The following is a 22,202-nucleotide window of genomic DNA, read 5'->3' on the forward strand; positions in this document are numbered from 1 at the left end:
CTGAAAAAAACTGCTCATGGAAAGGTATCATAATCATCGAGATATGAGTGGTTGACCCGTTACCATGTGTGACCCGTTACCTGATATGGCACAGCATATAGATCTTCAAACCGTACTAATCATAACCGACTTTAGCTCAGTTGGAAGAGCATCAGACTGTAATTGGTTAACTAATTGTCCACGGAGGGGGTTCTTTACGTGGTATTTTACTATGTAAAACATCTTGTCACGTGATTATATAATATAATTTATTTTCCAGTTTTCCTACGATTTCTTCGTTTTTCCAAATGCGGTCGGAGTCTCCTAAGAATTCAAGAGGCCATGTCATCAGTGACCTATGAAAAGTCTTTGAATAATTATCCTTGAGTCTACATAGACCTACAGCCTACTGCAGCTGCTTTGTGGGTGAAAATACTTGCACGTGATCTCTGTATTTTACCTAGCTGAACCCCCCCTCAGGACCCCCTGGTAAAATACTACGTAATTTACTGTAAAAAACCATTTTGGTAAATAACCTACCCTTTTTCCCTCAGCCCTAGATCGAAATGATATCACATGACTAACGTGGACCCTAACGTGACGCTTACCAAGAGAAGCCCAAAAAAATATCCGACCTATGTGGATCGAACACATGACATTCAGATAAGTAACCATTACAGTCTGACGCTCTTCCAGCTGAGCTAAGGTCGGTTAATGCCCTATAATATTGACAACACTTTGATAGGAAGCTGCTCTCGTGCCAGTAACAGTAATCCTACACACAGTGTGCGACCTCTTCTCAATCCAAAATGAAAATTATTATCGAAACGTACATCACATGATTGTAGAACAATAAATGTATCATCATTTGGCGGTCCTCTCTCTAATTTAGCAGTGGTTTGGTGCCCGGTTCACAAATGTCTGGTTCGAACAGACACCATGGGCGGGTGTCGCCTGTTCGAACCAGGCAAGTCGGATTCTTTTGTTGCGATATATCATTCTATTCTATTTGAGGCCAGAGCGACGTTTTGAAAAGCGGAAGAAGGGCGAGAGGAGAGCAGGGTCGTGCTTATGCCGTCGCGTGACGAGTAGCCGATCGATCATTTCGTGACAGCGTGACAACATAGCATCCGGAATGACGAGGCCGGCGGTGGAGTCTTTCCAACAACCACTTACTTTGCCACGATTGCGTCTCGTCGCCGCCCATAGCGACAACACCTCGCCCTAACGGTGCACCTTGCCATGCTTGGCCCCTTCCTATCGTTATTCTTTCTGCTTTTAGAGTTACCGGCGCCCTCGACAGCGTACTCATGGCATTTTGCTTCGACTCCAACTCAGTGCCAGAACCTCACTGTCAGCGTCTCTGGCAGTGACGGTAAAGGACCGTACCGCATCCTCATTGTTCCTTTCGGCTCATCGCCGTTTGCAAACAACACAGAAGTGCGGCGAATATTGGACCAGAAGTTTACTTCAGACTCAGCGACAGAGGTTACCTTCCAGTTGAGTTATCCTGCGAACTCGCAGTTCGTCGCAGTGGTGAGTCATTTCATTTCACGTTTCTTTGCTCCTCTCGAAGGCAAAAGGGGATTTACACTCAGCGTACAATTACTGCGGGCCCTTTTGTCACCGCGTTTGGGGAAAGGATTCGAGTTTCACGCTAACGCGGTTCTAGGTCAGTGATGCCACAGGATTTGGGTCTGGCGGTACAAGTGTAGCTGCACAAGTCGCTTCCTCCGACGACACTTCCTGTTACAATGCATCCCAGGACGTCGCGCCTGACTTTGTCTATTCCATTGAACCGTCAAATCAAATAGTACAGTGCCAACAAACGCGCATATGGTGGGACCCTGCAACCGTCCAAGGGTACGTTGAATTGCAATATTATAACTTTTACGTTCCAACGCTAACAGCGAAATTCAATCAGCACACCCAATTTCCTCGGCGTCATCCCTGGTGGAGAATCGTTTACTGTATCGGAAGCCTCTGTAACAAACGTTACCAGTCAGGGAACAGGGTTTTCATGGACACCTTCTATACGCGGAGGGACAACTCTTTTACTAGTCGGTGGTGACGATCGAGGAAACGGTACAGCGGGCAGTGCACTCTTTACTGTCAGCAGCGGCATTTCGAACAACAGCACCTGTCTTAATTCGGAAAGTCCAAGCTCGACACCTGGAACCCCTGCTGGAGGAAGTTATCCTACGAGCACGAGCGGCGAAGGTACAGGCAGCAACAGTAGCAATGGAAACAACACGGGTGCCATTGTTGGTGGCGTCGTAGGTGGTGTCGTCGGCATCGTTGCCCTTCTTCTCCTGCTGTGGTTTCTCCGGCGCCGACATCGGCAGAAACAAGAAAAGGAAAAGACCGTGGATTTACTACACGAGGATGATGGTGACGAACGGTCTCCACACTCTGCAGAGTTACCGCAGTATTACGAACCGGAGCCGTTTATCGTTCCAGATCCGACTGTGGCGTCCGAAGATGGGAGGCTGAGCGCCGATGGACAGGCCAATAAGCCAAGTCCTATCAGACAGGAGCGGGACACCTGACATTCCGGGTTCGACGACAAGTATGGGTGGAGCGAGGAAGGGCGGGTTCAGGTCGCTACGGCCTGTTAATATTATTCAGCACGACGATGCGGGTCCTAGTGGCCCCCCGAGAGAGGAGGAAGAGCCAGAGACCATCGAGCTACCGCCTGCCTATACGAAAATTCGACAATAGACACTTGTATCTATTGTTCATTCATTTTTCCGGCGTGGATTTCCTTCTTTTTCTATACCGTCATTTTCATGGTTGCGAGCATACCACCTTTCGGTTATTACCATTTCATTATCCTCGTCATTTTTGTTTTTAGGTCGCTATCGAATTCACTGCGCTTTAGACATCCACGGACGGACTTTCTTCTTCCCGGGCAACCGCTCTTCGCTTTTCACCTCCCTTATCCTTTGTGACATAATGTAGGATATTCCCCCTTCCGCAGTGTACGATACACATCGTGCGACTCTGTATGCAACACTTACACGTCGACTCGAGTAATTAATATGATGGAACGCCAGCACATTACTACGATTTGAAATATCTATGACAGAAGGCCGGCACTGTCACATGCTCCATCCCGAAGACCTCGCTTGAGGAAATATTCGCGCCCCATACAGTGAGAAGTCAATTGACGATAAGTGTTTCGTAGCACTTTTACAGGAAGTAAAGTACAAACAGCTTTAACAATAAAAACACCTGATAACAAGAAAGCGTTAATAACAATACAACACTTTTTAAGCTCTAAGTCGGGCCAAGAATTCGCCCATCATCAATCATCATTCCCTGACTCTGCTACATCATCCTCATCCGATACGGGAGGTAGTGAAACGTCGGCAACGAGTGCTTCTTCTACCTCAGCCTCCTCTTCATCTTCCTGTTCATCTATCTCTTCATCTGCCTGATCTTCTTCGTCAGAATCTTCTTCCACGTAGGTCTTGACTTTAGGTGTCTGCCTAGTGCTGCGTCTCGTAGGGAGAGGTGAGGGTGTCCTAGCAATTTGATCACGATCTTTGGCAGCACTGAAGAACAGTAGTATTTAGCATCTAGTTATCTCGAATAAAGATCAAACCTACGACGTTCTTGCACTGTTACGTTTCTTGCGTGTTGGCGAAGACACGGTCGGATGTTTCGAAGGTGTGTGAATGCGCCTTGATGTGAAGCATTGAGTACTTCATCTAATCCAGAAGTTCATTGCACTTACTTTCGTGACGGTTTCATTGGTGTTACGACCACTTCTATTGGTGCAAAGTCCGCGTCATCATCCAACCTGGGAGGTCAGTCGAGATCAGTCATATAGCTCAACGATATGAATGAAAATACATGTCGTACTCATGGGCTGCAAGCACAGTAGTCTTCGTTTTCCCTTTCCCCTTCACCTGACTTGTTGCAGGTCGGTGATGGTTAGGCAAACTAAAATTACTAGCATCAGCATTGAAGACATCTACTTACCGAAAGCACAAACCTTGGGGAATCTTCTCCTGAGTCCGACTGCGACCGCTTATCAGCTGCTCGTCTGGGAAGCAGATTCATATCAGTCAGGGCTAGCTCACTCATTCATCATGAAACTGCGCACCGCTCAAACCGCGCAGGCCTTGCGTTTTCCCCCGCAGGCACTGCGACCCCGATATATTGGTATAAGTCACGGAAGTCGTCGTCCATGTGCTCTTGCTCATTGATCTGTTCTAAATCTTTGGAGAAAAGTTTGGAGACGCGAGTTCTGAAACGTTCTATGATCTTGTCTAGAGAAACTTTGTTTAGAGGGCATTGCTAGTGGGTGTTGGGTCAGAACGGGTGCCTTATCTGTTTGTTGAGCGCAAACCTACGTTATTGAGATGCTCCAGAAATACACTTAATTTGAGAATCGTCCGAGGATCCAGTTCTGGTGTTATGTTTAACTGACCGAGCAGCTGACAAAGAACCTTCCTTTCGTTATCTGGTAAATGTCAATGAGGGATTCACGAGAGTGAAAGGACCTGCCCACCGTTCTTGTCTTCATCATACAATGCAAGCAGTATATCAACTGCCAAGTACGCATGAAAGTTCTTGTTAGGTGTCTGTTCAGGCATCCTGTTAAGCTGATTCAGCTGGGAGAGCGACAAGCGAAGTGAATCGTAGACTAACACGTCAACTGATTTCTCTGGGTTGGTCCAATCCATAAGTAGCAAAGAGAATTGCTGCAGCGAGATCATTTCTTGATCCTCTTCCAGTTCGTCGTGAAGTCGGGAAGCGAGGTTGAACGCATTTATGAAAATCTGCAACTCATGAATGGCAATCTCAGAGGCAAAAAAAGACCTACTGATTGCATCCTAGCTTGATTTTCCAATGACGAATAACAATAGACAGGAAAGAAATACGAGAGACATTGTCTCAATTCGGGGTTGTCAGATGTCGAGGGGGATATGTAAGTTAGTACAAGAGTGGTAAGAACCTGATAACTAGCATTATTGTAGTCCTTGCGAGAATCTGCATAACACACACCTTAGGGTCCCTAACCAAGCCGGCCAGAAGCAATTTACATATACCGATACATAAAATCGCTTGGACAGCATTAGATTCCTCCACCTCAAGTGTCTGGACAAGAAACGTAATAATCTGTTCCGCCTGGATATGAACTTTGGGATTAACGGAACATTAATGGATAGTTTTCTGAAACGGTACTCACCACTTCCTCTGAGCGGCTTAAAAAATCATACTCATACATCACAAGCAGGTCAAACACTACCTGCAAAACTTTTAGTCTAAGCTCTTCGGGGGCATTTTGTATCTGGCTGAGAAACAACTGGAATGAGCTCAACGCCATGTTCTATGCGGAGTTATCAGAAGGCCCGAACTGAAGTAAGATGAAATATAAAAAAACCTTGGCGATGAGACAACACAGTCCGAGACTGACGAGACCTTTTTCCCTCATTGGCAATTCTTTCCTCTTGACGGCAGGAATGATAAGATCAGCCAGCATCCCTTCTAGCGTAGAGTTATCTTCAAAAGTCTATGACCCGTGATAAGTAGGAGGCCTCTAGGGTATAATGGATCTTACTCCATGAACTCGCTCCAGCATTCCAATGCAGAGAGTCAAACACCTCATATCAGTCAGGTCAGCTTCCCGCTTTTCCTCCGCTGACATCGATTCGAGATCACGCATGCGGCGCATCGACCCCTCCTTGCGGATGGTGGTTTGTGTTGTATCGCTCCGGCTAATATCGCCCTGTGCGGACATTGGATCTGTAGAATCAAAGGACAAGTTGATATCACGCACTTCAGCAATTTCATTGTCATCATCGTCACGCAAATCCACGACAATCTCTACAACAACCCTAATGAGTTCGCGTTCTGAGGGCGAGATCTCCTTGAGTACGTCAAGACAGGGTTCAATCAAACCAGGTGGAAGTTCTGGATGTGCCAACATGTTCTCTGTCAGATGAACGAGTCAAATGAGATACGTCTCCAAAAGATGAGTAAAGAATTGATGCTCACTGACGACAGAGAAAACCTTTCGCCTTCCCAGTTCGTCCATGTAGTCCAACTTCAGAGCCATTTGGAGGAGCTCGCTAAGAATCGCCTCCTGTTTTGCGATATCTTCTTCACGTTGCTCGCTCTCTTCATCGTCACCGTCGCCGCCTAGGAGGGCGGCTTCGTTCAACAACTTTACCAGGCCATTGTAACCGTCCTGGAGGTAAAATGCGAAGGCTGTCACCACCGGCAATGACGCCTCTTCTAAACGTTGCTGATTCTCAGTCGAATGACAATGTTCTACGAAAACACGAGCCAGGACAGCGGATTCCGGAGTCAAAGCCTTCCAGAACTGATCTAAAATAGGAATAGTTAGAAGACTGTTTGATCTGATACAGAAGGCATCACCTACCTGTGAAGATAAATGCATCCAGAAGAGTTGGCCTCAGGTTGAATTGCGACGAGACAGCATCTACAGCAATGGCGACGCCAGGTCCCACAACGTCAAATAGACACAAAAATTGAATAAAACCCTTCATGACTCCACCGTCATCTCCCTCCCAAGTGACATCAATAGGCCCCTCATTCTTGGAGTGCACAAGGTCAAACCAATTTGCCAGTATCTTACTGGTCGCAACTCTAACTGCAGGTTCGCGATCTCCAAGGCCAGTTTTAACCACATCTTCCCGTTGCGCGATAGTCAGCTTGCGCGGATCACCGAGCTTCGGCAACGCAATGGAATAAACCAGCTTGCGTGTAACTGGATCGGTATCACGCGTACGAGTCAAGATAGCCTTCATACATTGCGGCGTAATCGGAAGGTTGACTAGGGCAGACCGTCTGACCTCACTTCACAAATCATGAGACGGGCGGCAATCTCAGGCAGCAATTCACTCACGCCGAGTGGTCATAAGCGACTACGTCCAGCAATAGCTCGAGTATCGTCCTCTCATCAGCTTGCAGCTCGTCTGGATCTTCCGTGCCAGCCAGCTTGGACAATGCAGCCACAGCATGTGAGCGAATCAGTGGTTCTTTATCGCAGATGCGCTCAATCAGTCCATCACGGAGAATATCATAGGTGTCTTCACTATAAAACTGTTGGTCAAACTCGGGCAACATATGAAAATATTACGCACTCGATGTCTCCAATATGAGCAATCATCTCTGCCACCATCTGTACAGCCCTGCTCCGAACAACCTTATTCTTGGCCAAGAACCCCTCCAAAAGCCATTGGAGAATGCGCGTGGTGAACCGAGACGCCAACGTATCATCACTAAGAACCTTGCCTTTCTTCTCGGTGTCTTCCAAAACTGAAAAAGTCAGGAGTCACATATCGTTGATATTACCAAATGCATACCTTTAGCGTGTATGTGTTTCACGTACGTCCCAACAAAACGCACGACACGGTCTGCTGCAGGGCCCTTCTTTACCACTAGTACCCGACTCAGCATGCCAATAAAAACATCCTCAAACGCAACCTCTCCATCAAGTTTTGGTGCTGTAAATTTTGCGGCCTGAAGATGCAGTTTATACAATCCAACAGAGTTCTTGCGATGGTTGGCTAACGAGCCCTGGACTTCGTCAAGTCTTATGGATACCAGATCGTGGAGGTCATCGAGAATACAAGAAGATTTGACCATCGCAGGTCATGTAGGCTGGTTGCTGCCACTACGATTCCGAATATCGTTGAAGGGTAGAGCAAGTATTATTTGTCATTATTGTTGACAGTAGACGCGTTGTTGGGTCGTTGTCACGTGACTCGATCGATCGATCCGCTCGACTGCCAGTGTTTGGCCAGTGTACCGAAGGCCAGCGCTTCAGCGTCCGGGGTTGACCTAAAAAACGTCCTTGAAGACTCAGAATTTCTATTGCTGACAAGTTCCTCCTTTTATTTCATCTAAATTATCTTCCGAATCAATAAATTTTGTGGACAAGTATAACTGGCATCTTCTAATCGATAATGATGATCATAATTATAATACTCATTCAGTGAGACTCCGCTGAAAAAGGTAGTGCTCATGCAGAATTATTCAAGATCATCTGTGGACTGGAAGCTATACAAAGCTAATAGGTCATTGCGCCCATATCCCGGTATCTATAAACTTCCAATTCTCAGGCCACTAGTTCTCGTAGTGAACGATGCCGACGAATGACTCATTCTTTGCTTATAGTCTATACTCAATTGGCTCTTGCCGAGATAGGCCGGGCGGCGCTTTTCCATGGAAGCAGTGGACTGTGCTGCGCTGCGCTTTCATTGTTATCGTGTATCTTGCTCTTAACGCTTGGCATCGACCAACAGTTCCACCTGCACTTAACGCTCGACCTTGCCTTTTCCCGACCATGTGGTCCGATAATGCCTTGTCGTATATAATCTCTCGGCTGCGCATTTGACTGTGGTACTGCTGTGCCGCAACGAGACATTGACGCGTGATGTAACAATCGATCTCAAAAGTTAAATTCGTGATACTACTGCGCAGGTAAGACGCGTCGAGCCCCCCAATATCCTCTCGTTTCAACACTACTGTTCAAGGAGATGCATATGCAATGTATGTCGAAAAGTTGTAGAAGCCGAAAGCAGGCGGTGCGCGGGCCTGAGCGGACCGCCAGTATAAAAGCGGAGTTTGGAACTGTCGTCGCCTTTTGCCCTCTTCCACCACCTTCCTCTGGGTTCTTGATCCTTCCACCACGCACCAGAACCAGTATTTATATGTATCCAGTGCGCCCAGAATTGTCAATCCCGTCTTTGACAGTGCACTAACGGCGGTTCCTCGCAGAAAATCCTGCATAGAAACATGGGCTCACAAAAGATCCAGGTCATGCATGACTCGCGTCTTGTGGACGACGACGGCAGTTTACTTGAACCCATTGATCTTCAGCTAACGGTCTTTGAGACCTTATTGCAAGAGTATATTGCCTCTGTGTTCATTGTCGCCGTTGCCCATTGACCTTTCCCAGTGACACCCCAGTATCAGGTGTCTCGTCATTACCCATGGCTACACCAAAAGCGGAGAAGTTAGAGGTCGATTCTGTTGGGATCGTGGAGGTGGGAGATCCTTCCAAGTTCGTCGCCTTCAGCCCATATGCCTCCGTATCTCTAACATCATACTCTAGCGACGACCAGCATACGCCCTGCCCTCCCGGACCACTCCTCCAGGACTATGACTCTTTCAGTAAAGGGAGCGTTGAGGGTGACTTTGCCTTCTTACCACCTTATTACGAACACGATGACTCGCCTGTATATTCCGGGCCCGAGCTTGAAGAAGACTTGGGTCAGACGGTGCCCGATTTTAATTCATCATTGGCATCCCTTCCTCTCACGGAGGCCGGGGAATGGATCCCGTCGTGGCTTCAGGGCGTGTCACAAGCACAGGGGGCTGACTCCCCCCTCATTACCTCCCGACTCGTCGTCGAGCAGGACATTGCTGAAGAGACCGGGAAGCGCTACAAGCGCAAGCACTCTGTTGCACTATCCGACGACGTATCTCAGCGTCGCGTGCCTCTGGGTCCGCTGAGCTTACCTTCCATCTCTGAGAGGAAAATACCCAAGCATATGCCTCCTGACTGATGGTGGTGGCTCGCACCACCCATTGACACTCATTGGCCTAAATGCCGACATCCAGCTTACATTGCTGACCGTATTCCTCGTATACAACCATTATGCTCACGACGGGAACAACACACCCGTCTTACCTTATGCCTTCGGCGAGACAAGGACAGCGTCTTTGATCCGCATTTTTCCTACCACTCCACGAATGCACTACTCCGCTTTTTCCCATGTTTCCCAACAGCGGCTGTACCGATAGCCATCGTTACAGGCTAGAGTTGAAAGACATATTTATACGACTTGGAGCAAAGTCCTTAGGAAATCATCCAGTACAGTGACTTCGTTTTTCGTTTTTCGTTCTTCATTTCTTTTATCGACCCCATTCCTAGAGTATCCAATACTACGCCTAGTATAGATACCTCACCTAAGAGTAGTCGTAGAGATACCTTGCGCGTACCCAATAGATCCTATTTTTGATAATTGATTTTACTGTAGCTTGCGTGGATAGGCACGTGCGTTGCTGATTCTGCAATTCGGTTGAAAGTTGAACGCATGGGCCAACTCGACCGTAGCCTGCGATATTCAAGTTCGAGCTTCCCCTCTATTCAGGCTGGACCATATCCCAAATTGTAAAAGAGGCCCCCGCCGGCTTGGAGGCTTATGCTTGCTTCGAAATGATTTCTCTCGGCGATGGTCTGAAAAATTCCCTAGAAATTCCGAGTCAGTGCAACCGCGGCAATTAGCTGGCTTTCAGTGGTAGAAGGGTCTTGATCTATTCCGGCTCATCACCGTGTCCTTGTTGCCCTTCGTATTGTGGTCGGCCTTGGAATGCATATCTTGCATGCACCTGTTCAGGATCAAGTTCCCAGAACGTCTCGGTATCTTTTGCTTGCCTGCAAAAATCTAAAAGAACGTTCTAGCAGCACACGTCAAATGGCCCGTTTATTGCGAGGAGTGTTATGGAATCCAATGATCCCATTGCTCCCATTGCTCTGTTGCTTCTCAAGCTTCGATGATGGACAGGTGATATCGTTTCTTGAGTCCTTCAACATTTGTCTTCCTCGCATTTATCAATCCTTCTTTGACATCCTCATCCGAGCTTTCGCTAAATGGATTCCTTAAGGAGGAACCTGTGTAACTATCGCCTCTTTGAACCCATTCTCGGGATCATTGCGCTACGATGATGTGCAATAGCGATATCCTTTATCGACCCTTTCCAGGAGATGATAAGAGAGCGGCAAGCATCCTAGCTATTGGAAGTCAGGACGACTAGCTTTCCTCTTTTGACGATACTTTAGGTTCAGCTATGGCGAAAACAGTGGACACTGTCGCGGTCGACTCGGGCGAGAAACTACCCATCGGTGTTGAGGATCAAGACTTCGATTTTGAAAGCTCCCAGTTGAATGATAAAGCCATCGTGACTGGTGGACAAGATGTTTCCCGGTTTGTCGTCGATGTACGAGATGACGGTGACTCCCCTCTTACTTTTCGATCACTGTTCTTGGGCACGGTCATCGCCGGATTGGGTGCTGCTCTCTGTCAGGTGAGGATTTCCCTTCATATGATGTTTTCTGGGGCAATTCATGTGCGCTGTTTAGATCTACAACTTCAAACCTGTTCAAATGTCTGTATCAACAGTATTTCTGCTTTTGGTTCTCTATAGCATCGGGGTAGCTTGGGCCACTTTTCTACCCAAGCGCTCGTGGGTGGAAGGTACCAGACTACAGAAGTTGGCGTCAGTGATCGAATTTATTAATCCCGGTCCATTTGGTCTGAAAGAGGTGAGTGTGCGAGCCTCTCGGCTTTCAGGTCTCAAAAGCTTCCTCATCTTCCCTTACAGCATGTCGTTGCTACGTTAATAGCTTCTACTGCGGCTAACGGTAGTACGGCTGTAAACAACTTCGCTGTCCAGCGGGTATGCATACGATTAGCATCTGTTACTACATCGCTCATGACGCTTAGTAGTTGTTCTACGACACAAACGTACAAGCGTTAACCGCCATTCTGGCAACCTTTTCAACAGCTTGTTTCGGGTGACTATTCTTTTCTTTTATTCGATGAAACTATGCTTGAACACCTCATGAATAGCATGGGGCTTGTCGGCGTATTGCGGCCGCTTACGGTGTATCCTTCTGAGATGGTATATTGGCAAGTAAGTACCGCTACTTCTTTATTCTCCACTGCTCTTATCGCATAGTAGAATCTGCCAACCGTCTCCGTGTTCCAGGGTGAGCCTTATGTCCTCTCTTATGGCCCTAGTCCATGATTGAGCCTTTGCCAGCCCTACATTTTGACATTCACGCCAACACCAAGAGAATCAAACTTTTTTGGACAACTTTCACCGGGATGTTTATCTACGAAGTCATTCCGTCCTATGTGTTTCCGCTCCTTAACGGTTTCAGTATCTTCTGTCTTGCATCTCAAAGGGCATCAGCTGCGACCGTCAATGTTTTCACTAATATTTTCGGTGGCGCCAGTAGTAATGAAGGCCTTGGATTGCTTAATGTTTCGCTCGACTGGCAGTATATTGGATCAATGTATGCTCTATCAAGTCAGGATGATCCTCCACTGAAACAATCGGCAGGTATATGTGTTTACCGCTTATTCAACAAGGTGCGTGACCATAGTTCCCCAAGTATCGAGTTTGTTGACGTGAGGCAGTGAATTCCTGGATTGGGTACATCATCTGCTATATCGTCATCGCAGCAATATATTATTCGAACGCTTGGAATGTGCTTTCGATTTTCTCTCTCTCTTCATATATAGATGCTGACAGATTTTTTATCTCAGTCAAAATCATTTCCAATGCTGTCGACCGCCATCTTCTCATCAAATGGGACCGAGTACCGGCAGTCTGCCGTCTTTGGTTCTGAATGGACGCTCAATCAAACCGCGCTCGATGAAGTCGGCCTTCCGGCTTTGACTGGTTCAAATGCATGGACCAATCTGACTGCCAATCTTAGGGTATGCATTTCAAACAGCAATGAATTAACTATTGATGCTGCGGCAGATTGGCGGTCTTATTGCTCACGTTATTCTTTTCTGGGGACCATACGCTCAAGACGCCGTCAAGCAATCGCGCAACAAGACACAACCCGATGCACATTTCCAGGAGATGCAGAAGTACGCGGAAGCACCTTGGTGGTGGTACGCCATACTCTTATTACTTTCATTCTTTGCAGGTAGGTAGCTTCGAGGACCGCATCGGTGTAGACAACTCAACTTTACTGTTCCAACAGGTTTGATTATAGTACTCAAGGGACAAACGTCTCTACCATGGTGGTCGTACATCGTAGCGCTAATTCTAGGCGGATTTATCACGGTGCAGTTCCTAAATATTGCAGAAAGAGCACCCGGTACTTATTACGCCCCATCAGCCATTCTCTACTCTTCTCTATGGACGCATGGGAACGGGTGTGGCCACGAACCAACTCATGAAGATGGTTCCTGGCGTCCTTAACCCAGGAAAACCGGTGGCGAATCTCTATGTATGCACGATGTGACGAAAAGTTCTTCACTGACGTTTCCTACAGTTTTCGATGTGGAGTCACGATGTCGTGGCGACATCCATCAACTTAGCAGGTGATTTGAAAATTGGCCAATATACCAAAGTTCTTCCCCGCGTCATGTTCCTCACCCAGGTTTGGGGAACTCTTCTGGGTATGATTTTTCTCGACATTTAGTGACCTCAACCCACCCTCTAATCTTTAGGTGCAATCGTCAACTATGGTAACTACGCTTTCGAATTTCTTTCGATTGCAGTAACCAACAAGTACTTTGCAACGTAGTGGTTATGATTTCCGTTGTCGACAAACAACGTGAGGTTTTGATGGATTCGTCAGGCACGGCGGTATGGAGCGGCAAGACTATACAGAGTTTGAACAGCGCCGCGGTGACATGGTCTCTTGCTAAACAATTATATGGCCGCGATGGTCCGTACTTTATTGTGCCTTTGGGTTTGTTAATCGGGATGGTCCCGACTTTTTTCCAATGGCTTATATGGAAGGTGTGTTGTGCATCGCCACGTCTAGAATAGTAGCTTACGGATTGACGCGATAGCGCTGGCCCACCATTGGGCCGGTTAGGGTTGACAGCATCATTCTACCCATTATATATTATGTGCGTACACTTTTCTTCGTCAATTCTTTCTCTGAATGCAGTGCATGCCAGTACTCCTCAAAGATGAGCAACGGTCAGACATCGATGATCACTTCCTGCAACATCGTCGGCCTTGTCTCCCAGCTCTGGTTAAGGAGATATCACCCTGTTTGGTATCGAAAGTATAACTACATTTTGGGTGGCGCTTTGGATGGTGGAGCGCAAGTGATGATTTTTATTTTGTCTTTCGCGGTTTTTGGCGCCTCAAATGTGGAGAAACCCTTTCCTGCGGTGCATTTTTTTTCCTCGTCAAATCATGTGTCGTGAGCTAATCTGCCCTCTGTTCACAGTGGGCAGGAAACCCGGCCAATGGAAACGCTGATTACTGCAACGGAAATGGAGCCTTAGATTGACTCGTAGCGCCCGAGTCTGCTCATCAGACTAGAAAGAATATCATCTTCAAGATACACACTAATGTTCACATGCTGACAGTACCATGATCGGTTGTAACAGGTAGCAACTTATTTCGGTTTGATAACGCATTCGGGTGTATTATTTAGACTGGGCGACCGTGGTCCTACTTATGTTTAATTGCGATAATGCTTGGTGGCATGTCTCTGTCTGTCCGGATAAATCAATATTACCGCACTTCCGCTCTCTACAATCATATCAATGTGAGGAGCCGACAGGTCACCGACGCGGCGCTTGTGTTATGATACGGACGACGAATGGTGCTCCATTCTGGAAGTATTTCAATGATGCGATTCCCTCAAGTCGTCAGTGCTGCAAGTTGTACGGAGAAATCTCATCAGGAACATGCTTTTATAGTGCGATAAATTTACCGTGGTTAGAGACAAATTTGAGTAATAATTCAGATGGTTGAGCAGTCCGATATAAAGCTGTTTCCTTTCAACGCTAGACTTCACTAAGTAGATGCAACACGCCGCATTCGTTAATTCGCAGTATCTGGTAGATTTAAAGATAACAGTAAGCTCTAGCCTCTGGCCGGAACCTTTCGAGAGGCAGTGAGGACAAATACGTCATTCGGCAGAGGACTTCAGTGACCGTCGCGAGAAAGATAAGTTCAATATTTGCATCGGGTGGTGGCGCCAAATAACTGGCAGTGGGGCAATTGGTGTTTGTCAGCACACGCGAGCGATCTCTCTGTCTATCACCTTCATCTTTCATCGTCCCGCCTTTTTCTAATAACGAAATGGTACGTTCTCATTCCTTCAGGCGACACCCTACTGAATAAAATCTCAGTCTACGAACTGCAGACGACGGCTCATCAGAGACTTCAAGCGATTGTCGACGGATCCTCCCGGTGGCATTTCCGGAAGCCCATGTCCGGACAACATCATGCTATGGAACGCCGTTATATTTGGACCAGGTGCGTCTGACTGTTCTTTCTACCTTTGTTACTTGGCTCATCTATCAATCCAGCCGAAACACCCTTTGAAGACGGCACTTTCAAACTTCTCCTCACTTTTGACGAATCCTACCCCAACAAGCCCCCCACCGTCAAATTTCTCTCACGGATGTTCCACCCAAACGTATACGCCAACGGCGAGCTCTGCCTGGACATCCTCCAGAACCGATGGTCCCCGACCTACGATGTTGCCGCGATCCTAACATCGATACAGAGTCTGCTGCATGACCCGAACCCTAATAGCCCAGCTAACGCAGAAGCAGCGCAGCTCTATAGGGAGAATATGAAGGAGTATGTGAGACGAGTGAAGGCGACGGTGGAGGAGAGCTGGTTGGATCCGGAAGAGAAGGCGGAGATGGAGGGCCAGGAGAGTGCATCTACATAGACTCCGATAGCGGCGCGTACAACGACATTTCATTCTTCCTATCTATCGTTACATACATCCTGTGATATACACTACTTTATTTAATGTCATCTCAATCCATACACCTGCCTTTTTGCAGGCCGTCGCATATTACAGGCTTTCTCCTACTCGGCAATTTTTTCACACGACGAATGGCAGATACGGGTTTTGCTACACTGTCCTATAAGGATGAATCGAATCGAAGCAACGGCAATGAATCTACCTAGTTACTTGTGACTCAGCTAATACAATGATCATCGTTTCCCACGGTCGGCCATGATATGCTAAGACGTACTCTAGGATTGAAGCCTGAAGCTAAGGCCCGACTAGGCCCGAGCTGTAGTAGGCCGTTTTTGTCACACTAATGAAACTGAACAACGTGTAGTAATATCTGATCATAGCTAAACATTTTCTTCTTCCAGGTAGTTGTACATGACAGTGCTACATGCCCATTCAACATTGGGTGTCCTGGTAGACCTGAGTGGCGAAACACTGAAAACGGTGTTCATCATTAACGACCAAAGTTCAGGATAAAATGGTACATACGTTATAATTGTCTGCATTGATCCTGGCGTTCGCATCCGACAACGCCTGATCAGCAGAGCAGCCGTAAGTAACGTCGTCAGTGTCGGCGACAGCATGAGTCAACTATAGCACTTCAGTACAGACCCTGCGTTATGAGGATTGCAAGCCTTACCTCGTGGAGAGTCGTTCCTCCGCGGATATTACGTGCAGCAACAGTCGTTCCTGTACAGAGGCTAGTGCTGGCAACTTCGTTAAAGAAGAGGTCGCAGTAGTAGATCTGTATACACAGGTTTTCATGATAAGGTCGTACAAAGCTGGAGTGCACACGTACGTTAGTGGTGGAGATGACGGTATAGGCGATCACGCCGCTCGTGCAAGCGCCATAGGTATCAGTACAGCTCAGTCTAAATCCGGTTTTAGCCTTTCCAGAGAAAGAACATATAAAGAACTGATGCCAACGTTCGGGAGCTGCTTGATTCACTAGCTACAGCGTTATAGACACTGCTGATGGTCGAGGTCGAAGTGGCTCCCCAGTATGCGGTGTACAGGGTGTTCTTACCGTTACTCGAGATGTAAGAGGACGAGAGAGAGGCGAGACTCTTCGCTTCGGTATAGCTTGAGACGGGGACATTCATATGAAATTTGAAACTGGATTGGAACGGAAAAACTGACGAACCTGGATGTGATGAACGTCTTCTTGGTGGAGGAGCTACACACTGCAGTCGCACGCTTGTCGATGCCTGCGACGTCACGTGCGGCAAGGTCCCCAGAGACATGCACGTCCATAGAGGTCGAAGAGACTGTAACCTTGTTCAGGGTGCTGGCGGCAACTTTGGCTGCGACGTCGGCCATTTGGAAGGTGGTGACGGGCTCGAAGGTGTAGGTACCCTCTCCGGCGGAAGCGAAATCGTACAGCGAAGAGACTGTGAGCTCAGAGTCAGAAAAGAGCCGACATTTCGGTAAACACGCTACCATCATGATCGACAGTAACAGTCTCCCCAGCGCCGATAGTCGTAAACGCAGAGTCGTCAAGGTCGGTAAGAGACACAGTTATCTAAGAGCAAGAGTCAAAACAACACCCGCGCGTGAAGATAACTATCATACCTTAATACCAGTGAAAGGGACGGTAGTACCGTCCTTGGTGATGGTGAAGGAGCGAGTCGGAAGGCCATCATCCAAGATCGTGCCGTACTTCAAGATCTTGACGGCTTGAGCACCGGTGTTGGTGATGGACGCGGTGAACTTAAGCTCCTCGAGGGAGGTGACATTTGTGGTGGGGCCAGAGAGGGAGACGGTGAGGCCATCAGCTCTCTTAAGAGGAGTAGCGAACACGCTTGCTCCCGTCAAAGCCAGACCGAGCGTAAACAAAGAGGCGAACATCTCAAGTCAAGGAGATAAGTTGACTGGGGCGAACGAATGCTCTGGAGGGTTTAAATACATATGTGGATGGGCCGGGGGGAGGAGTCCTTATCATGAAGTTCTAAGTAACATATGGAGAGAAGGCTGGAAGGAGCGTCATCGCAAGTGCAGCGCATGCATATTCATGAATGTGGATCGGAAATTGGGTCAAGAGCCGAGCGATTACCACCTTCTTGCCTGGAGTCGATGATATGCCTCCTCCTAGATGTACGACCAAGTTAGAGTTACAGCAACTGTAAATTCGAGCTTCCAAGATCAGTTACTGAGGAAGAAAATAAGCGTATCTGTGAGAGCCAGACTGTTATCATTATCAACACTCGCGCAAAGAAGGTCATTTCGACCCTACCTTCTTGTCCTTTGTGAATCACGAAAATCTCTTGGCATCTAGTCGTCCACATAGTGCCAAGGCTAAAAATCGCCGCCTCTCTTCAATTTTTCTTACCGAGGTATTCCCTGGTGCTCGAGGGCCATAAACGCGAAGAGTAACCATGTGTCCCGGAGCTGCTAGAACGGCAGTCTCGAGTCAAGCGGCAAGAAGCAAGACTGATGATGTTCCTCGTCTGACTCTCGAGATAAAGAGCATTGCTGAGAGACTGGTCAAGGTGACCGGTCACGGTTTTCGTGTCGCGTTGCAACTCTTCCGAGTCTGCAATACCGATTCAATATCGGTGTCTTATGACCTTCAATGGAACGATGGAAGCATTGATCAGCGTGACCAGAAAAAAATATTGAGGTCATAACTGCAAATTCAAGTGAAGATGTTCATCAGAAAGATCTTCCGAAAACACCCATGTTTACAGTACTAACTTTAGTTGGAAAGAGCCTTGCATAAAATCATAGTGAGAGACGCCTTGAGGACTCGGAGCTGGTAAGTGATTATGTTCACCGCCGATCGAAGAATCAGGAGGCGAAGCCAGCCTTAAAATCCTGGGAGCCGAAGCACTTTCGAGACCCGACTCAAAGTGGCAATTTTCGTAGCACTAAGAGGACCTCAAGTTATTCGTAGACAGAGCGCTTGATACGCTCCTTCAAAAAGTGCCAAGACCTTGTCCATGAGGAAAGATAAAGCAGCATCAGATCACGCGGACGAAGAATAGCGAATGTTGGTTGTGATATCTGTATTGTTTTACGATAAGTCATCTGCAACCATCACGAGTAGGTGAAAAATCACCGGAGACGCATGCCTGGTGACACGAGCACTGTGCAAGGCGACTCGCGTGCTGAACGCTGAGGCCTGGAACTTGTAACTTGTTCATCCTAAGAATCTCGCTGCATACATTCCGCGAGGTTGCTAAGAGTAATGAGTAAAAGGTGACATTTATAGAAGGCTCCTTCTGTAGTGACTACTGTAGTGCACTTGGTGGCGTAAAGCAGGACGCGGACACGTGATAATCACGTCAGATTTTCGTAGTTATCACGTCCCCGATTCTTTCCGAAACCTTGACCTTCCACCGAAAGCGATTCAACTGTAGCATCCTCACCCCTGCTGCTGCTGAAACTGGTGCGTGTTAACCATGAGGACTTCGATCATACGATCAATATGGGGGCCGTGAAAAACCTTCAGTTCTCGGTCCGACAAGGTCGTGTGCACGTCTAACCGCTACCACACGGCAGTCATCAGTGAATAAAAAGATAATTTCAAAGTGTATTCAGAGCGTTTCTAAGAATTCATGGCAGCTAGTCGGTCCGGTGTCAATGCATAAAAAGGACGAAGCGATAGGTCATCAATGGTCGTATCAGTAGGGAACGGAGCAGACGGTAACGGAGGCATACGACATATGATATACTTTAGCCGTCTGAGCTTTTGACCGAGCGTAACACGTTTTGGACATCCCGGCTGGCGTAACTGCCACGTAGTCCAGCTGTTGCACAACTCGGCGAAGCGCTGGACGACTTCTCCTATGGTAGGCCGCAGGTTAGGGTCCCATCGGATCATATCGTCACTAAGAGAAGATAAGAACTTTAGAGGAGGGAAAGTGTCCTATGTATTGACCAGTTTAGAACTGAACGACTCTTGAGTGGGACGACTGACCACAGAGAAGGTCCTTTTCAACATACTACCCAAATAATACACGTCTGTTGGGAAAGGATTACAGCTATCAACCCAAGGAGTGTTGACGGTGATGATCGAATGCTCTGGCGGGTGTTTGTCGCCACCGCTAATTGGAGGTTCCATCGGCGGCTCATTGGAAGGATCGTATTGACGTGATATGCCAAAGTCGACAATGTAATACCGTGGCCAACATTGAGTCCGAGCAATATGTTTTGCCTTTCTTAAACTAGAGTGGTCGGGTGCTAACCATGGACTGACGGGGCTGAATCCCTCAGGAAACAAACTGCTTGGATCCAGCATAATGTTCATCAAAGTGCAATCACTGAAAATTCACTGGGTAGAGGATAAAAAACTTGCCTATCGAGACTTCGTGAGGGTGCCTCGACTTGGAGATGGCTTTGAGTGTGAGCAGACATCCATCAGACGCGCGCTTTGCATCCATGATCGCGTCATGCTGTCATGTAGTGAGGAGACAGCTACAAAGGTTATAATTTAACAAATACCGCATAAGGAGTGTAGTCCTCGCTACATATCATATCTCCCCTCATCTTCCATTGTGGTGGCTTCGATCCGGGCTCGTACTTTGCTCGAAGATTGTATCCGGATTCAGCAAGAAAGGGCTGATGCGAAGTCCAGTAAATCTCGCCTTTTGTAGCAGAGCGTGGTTCGAACTCTGGAGGCAGTAAGTCCCACCACATCGAAGTACGAATTTGCTGTGGAGGTAAGATACCAAGAACTTACATGCATGGTCCGCGTGTTGTTCATTAGAGCGCTTGTGTGGGTTTGAATTTTGAAATCCCGGCTGGTACTGAATGGATGCAGACCACGTGCAAGCGCGTAACGGCGCTTGCTGATCGACTTCCATTTAGCGTCCCTCTTGCATGCCGTCATCCTTCTGATCCCGCAGCTCGTTCGCTCTCATCTCCCTCGCGATTTATACGATTATTACGATTATGTCCTGGAAGACAATTACAAAGCACTAGACGGGTTACATGTTCTCTCTGTGCTTCGTATGGATGGGAGAAGACCAGGTGCTTCCACGGATACATGAAGACGCTCAAAATCTTCTCGTGAAAGGCGAATAATCTGTGACTACCTACAGAATTCATCCTACCAAGGGTCTTGAGTGTGAGACGGTGTGCTTTCTCCATGCCTGGTGCTCTTCTCGTATGACGAACGCCATTAGCGAGCGCCGAGGATACATTGTCGGCTGAACGGTGCCGAGGTGAAGCTCGTCGGTGGCTCCCCAAGTATCGGGAGAATCTTTGAAGATACTGATTGTATTCCATTCCGCGTGAAAAAGCCGAATTCAAAAAGTAGCCACTAGAGCAGCCACTAGCACAATCATCTAGTCATCGTGGCCTCCTTCCGTCTTAACCTTCTGTTTTTTTTTCTGGATCTATTTGCTCCGACGAGGAGACTGAACGTCCACCCGTTCCTTCTCCCAAGATACCACGGGCGAGCGCCTATACTATACGCGATTTTGTTGAGACTCGCGTTTCCGTCATTAGTATGTTCAAGAAGGAGGAGAGAATAGATATTAGCGACGTGCGGGGGTCCGACATGTTGCGAGTTTTCGTTTCTGATGCTGACTGTACAGGCTATCGTACCATACACGACGTACCCTAATTGACAAGACTCGCTTGGCCCTGCAAAGAGACAAATTGCTTGTATCCATACTACGGGATATGACCGTGGGTTTTTCTCTCAGATGGTATTTTCGGCCTATTGATCATTTTTCTTAGGCAAAGCCATCTCTGGAGAGGTATCGCATGTATTGTTGATCACATGCGACGATTCTGCCGTAGATTTTACTACCATCTTCGCCGAGTCCATCTTTTGACAGTACTGAGCTATCGGATATCAGGTATAATCTTAGTCATCCTCGCCGCTATCTTTATCTGATTTTGACCTCAGTAGCGTCCCATCACCGTGTATGCTTTACCACGCAACTCGTTCCTCATCGGTAAAGGCATTCATGCGGAACGAACCTGGGGCGTTGTGTCTTTACTAGTCTAACAGCGTGGTTCTAGTTCTGTATAGATGGACTCAAATTATTTACTATTTCAATAGAACACCGACTTCAAATATGGCCCATTTTTTGCTGGATACAGCGGGATGGCCCGAGCTGACTCTGAAGAGACTGTCACTACGTTCGAGACAAATGCTGAGGATTGCGTTAACGAGGAACAGCAAAGCTCCCAAAGCACTGTCTGACGACCAAATATGACAAGCGCCACGACTGTTAATCTTGATTTCCCTTAGACGCCGCAAAGCTGCATACCTCCCGACCTATCTACTGGGATCGTGGTCTTCCAGAACCAACTTGTTCAACTTGTTCCCAGTCTTCAAGCCAACGTCCTCGATCCAAACGAAACAAGCCGCTCCTTATGGTACAGCTTTTACGAGCTCGAGAGAACAAAGACTTCCACCGTCTTATTCACACGAAGACCTCGCATAAGCCCGGAGAATTCGAGCTGTGACTTGCAATACCTTGAGGGAAATCGCTTTTTGTTTCGCACTCCCTCGATTGCATATCCTTCCGAGCCTAGAAAATGGGAATTAGTACGTATCATTAATCCCTCTCGCTCTGAGTACTCATTACGACGACATTAGGAGCGTCCAAGGTCTTATACCGATTGCTTTGCGGCTGCATGATCGATGACAATGATAGATGTCTTCGAGAGGTAGGTCGGTTGGCAAACAAAGATAGATGGCTTACAGAGGTAGGTCGGTTGGCAAACAAACAGAGGTGAAATTGATAAC

At 47.5% G+C, this 22,202-nt stretch overlaps 8 protein-coding genes and 1 non-coding gene across 9 annotated transcripts; 5 read left to right on the forward strand and 4 right to left on the reverse strand.

Annotated features, from left to right (window-relative positions):
• Nucleotides 1-608: 608 nt before the first annotated feature.
• EV420DRAFT_t199 lies at nucleotides 609-690 on the reverse strand. Its single transcript has one exon. It is a non-coding gene; the product is annotated as a tRNA-Tyr (tRNA).
• A 385-nt stretch (nucleotides 691-1,075) lies between these two features.
• On the forward strand, nucleotides 1,076-3,103 carry EV420DRAFT_1564132 (uncharacterized protein). The gene is made up of 4 exons (XM_060473964.1): nucleotides 1,076-1,515; nucleotides 1,652-1,842; nucleotides 1,904-2,452; nucleotides 2,487-3,103. Exons 1-4 carry the CDS (start codon nucleotides 1,222-1,224, stop codon nucleotides 2,698-2,700), a joined length of 1,248 nt encoding a protein of 415 aa, XP_060327087.1. The 5' UTR covers nucleotides 1,076-1,221; the 3' UTR covers nucleotides 2,701-3,103.
• Nucleotides 3,104-4,472: 1,369 nt separating this feature from the next.
• EV420DRAFT_1622061 (nuclear condensing complex subunit) lies at nucleotides 4,473-7,605 on the reverse strand (the record flags this gene model as incomplete). Its single annotated transcript, XM_060475771.1, has 13 exons — nucleotides 4,473-4,584; nucleotides 4,639-4,769; nucleotides 4,814-4,945; nucleotides 4,996-5,118; nucleotides 5,180-5,320; nucleotides 5,375-5,503; nucleotides 5,552-5,719; nucleotides 5,771-5,925; nucleotides 5,989-6,321; nucleotides 6,377-6,813; nucleotides 6,863-7,051; nucleotides 7,101-7,275; nucleotides 7,296-7,605. 13 exons carry the CDS (start codon nucleotides 7,603-7,605, stop codon nucleotides 4,473-4,475), a joined length of 2,535 nt encoding a protein of 844 aa, XP_060327088.1.
• Nucleotides 7,606-8,533: 928 nt separating this feature from the next.
• EV420DRAFT_1564140 (uncharacterized protein) lies at nucleotides 8,534-10,022 on the forward strand. The gene is made up of 4 exons (XM_060473965.1): nucleotides 8,534-8,681; nucleotides 8,740-8,870; nucleotides 8,921-9,025; nucleotides 9,077-10,022. The coding sequence occupies exons 1-4, from the start codon at nucleotides 8,673-8,675 to the stop codon at nucleotides 9,528-9,530; spliced, it is 699 nt and encodes a 232-aa protein (XP_060327089.1). The 5' UTR covers nucleotides 8,534-8,672; the 3' UTR covers nucleotides 9,531-10,022.
• A 701-nt stretch (nucleotides 10,023-10,723) lies between these two features.
• On the forward strand, nucleotides 10,724-14,105 carry EV420DRAFT_765280 (OPT oligopeptide transporter protein-domain-containing protein). Its single transcript, XM_060483394.1, has 19 exons — nucleotides 10,724-11,052; nucleotides 11,108-11,290; nucleotides 11,350-11,424; nucleotides 11,475-11,542; nucleotides 11,598-11,661; nucleotides 11,710-11,737; nucleotides 11,791-12,046; nucleotides 12,094-12,122; nucleotides 12,171-12,241; nucleotides 12,300-12,473; nucleotides 12,520-12,691; nucleotides 12,749-12,831; nucleotides 12,887-12,997; nucleotides 13,043-13,169; nucleotides 13,221-13,238; nucleotides 13,298-13,515; nucleotides 13,569-13,628; nucleotides 13,680-13,898; nucleotides 13,958-14,105. Exons 1-19 carry the CDS (start codon nucleotides 10,816-10,818, stop codon nucleotides 14,018-14,020), a joined length of 2,256 nt encoding a protein of 751 aa, XP_060327090.1. The 5' UTR covers nucleotides 10,724-10,815; the 3' UTR covers nucleotides 14,021-14,105.
• Nucleotides 14,106-14,766: 661 nt separating this feature from the next.
• Nucleotides 14,767-15,556, forward strand: EV420DRAFT_1564158 (ubiquitin-conjugating enzyme/RWD-like protein). The gene is made up of 3 exons (XM_060473966.1): nucleotides 14,767-14,823; nucleotides 14,871-14,997; nucleotides 15,051-15,556. Exons 1-3 carry the CDS (start codon nucleotides 14,821-14,823, stop codon nucleotides 15,419-15,421), a joined length of 501 nt encoding a protein of 166 aa, XP_060327091.1. The 5' UTR covers nucleotides 14,767-14,820; the 3' UTR covers nucleotides 15,422-15,556.
• A 227-nt stretch (nucleotides 15,557-15,783) lies between these two features.
• Nucleotides 15,784-17,759, reverse strand: EV420DRAFT_765548 (Metalloprotease). The gene is made up of 9 exons (XM_060483395.1): nucleotides 17,730-17,759; nucleotides 17,069-17,667; nucleotides 16,937-17,018; nucleotides 16,641-16,887; nucleotides 16,424-16,579; nucleotides 16,296-16,368; nucleotides 16,137-16,241; nucleotides 15,986-16,087; nucleotides 15,784-15,931 (listed from the first exon to the last, which is right to left on the reverse strand). The coding sequence occupies exons 2-9, from the start codon at nucleotides 17,342-17,344 to the stop codon at nucleotides 15,893-15,895; spliced, it is 1,080 nt and encodes a 359-aa protein (XP_060327092.1). The 5' UTR covers nucleotides 17,345-17,667; nucleotides 17,730-17,759; the 3' UTR covers nucleotides 15,784-15,892.
• A 913-nt stretch (nucleotides 17,760-18,672) lies between these two features.
• EV420DRAFT_765573 (uncharacterized protein) lies at nucleotides 18,673-20,112 on the reverse strand. The gene is made up of 5 exons (XM_060483396.1): nucleotides 19,940-20,112; nucleotides 19,794-19,890; nucleotides 19,416-19,719; nucleotides 19,157-19,364; nucleotides 18,673-19,060 (listed from the first exon to the last, which is right to left on the reverse strand). The coding sequence occupies exons 2-5, from the start codon at nucleotides 19,850-19,852 to the stop codon at nucleotides 19,044-19,046; spliced, it is 588 nt and encodes a 195-aa protein (XP_060327093.1). The 5' UTR covers nucleotides 19,853-19,890; nucleotides 19,940-20,112; the 3' UTR covers nucleotides 18,673-19,043.
• Nucleotides 20,113-21,202: 1,090 nt separating this feature from the next.
• Nucleotides 21,203-22,183, forward strand: EV420DRAFT_1564185 (uncharacterized protein). Its single transcript, XM_060473967.1, has 3 exons — nucleotides 21,203-21,299; nucleotides 21,350-21,649; nucleotides 21,721-22,183. Exons 2-3 carry the CDS (start codon nucleotides 21,526-21,528, stop codon nucleotides 22,050-22,052), a joined length of 456 nt encoding a protein of 151 aa, XP_060327094.1. The 5' UTR covers nucleotides 21,203-21,299; nucleotides 21,350-21,525; the 3' UTR covers nucleotides 22,053-22,183.
• Nucleotides 22,184-22,202: the final 19 nt, after the last annotated feature.

This window comes from Desarmillaria tabescens, assembly GCF_030435595.1.
Source record: "Desarmillaria tabescens strain CCBAS 213 chromosome Unknown EV420scaffold_37, whole genome shotgun sequence".
Lineage (NCBI taxonomy): Eukaryota > Fungi > Basidiomycota > Agaricomycetes > Agaricales > Physalacriaceae > Desarmillaria > Desarmillaria tabescens.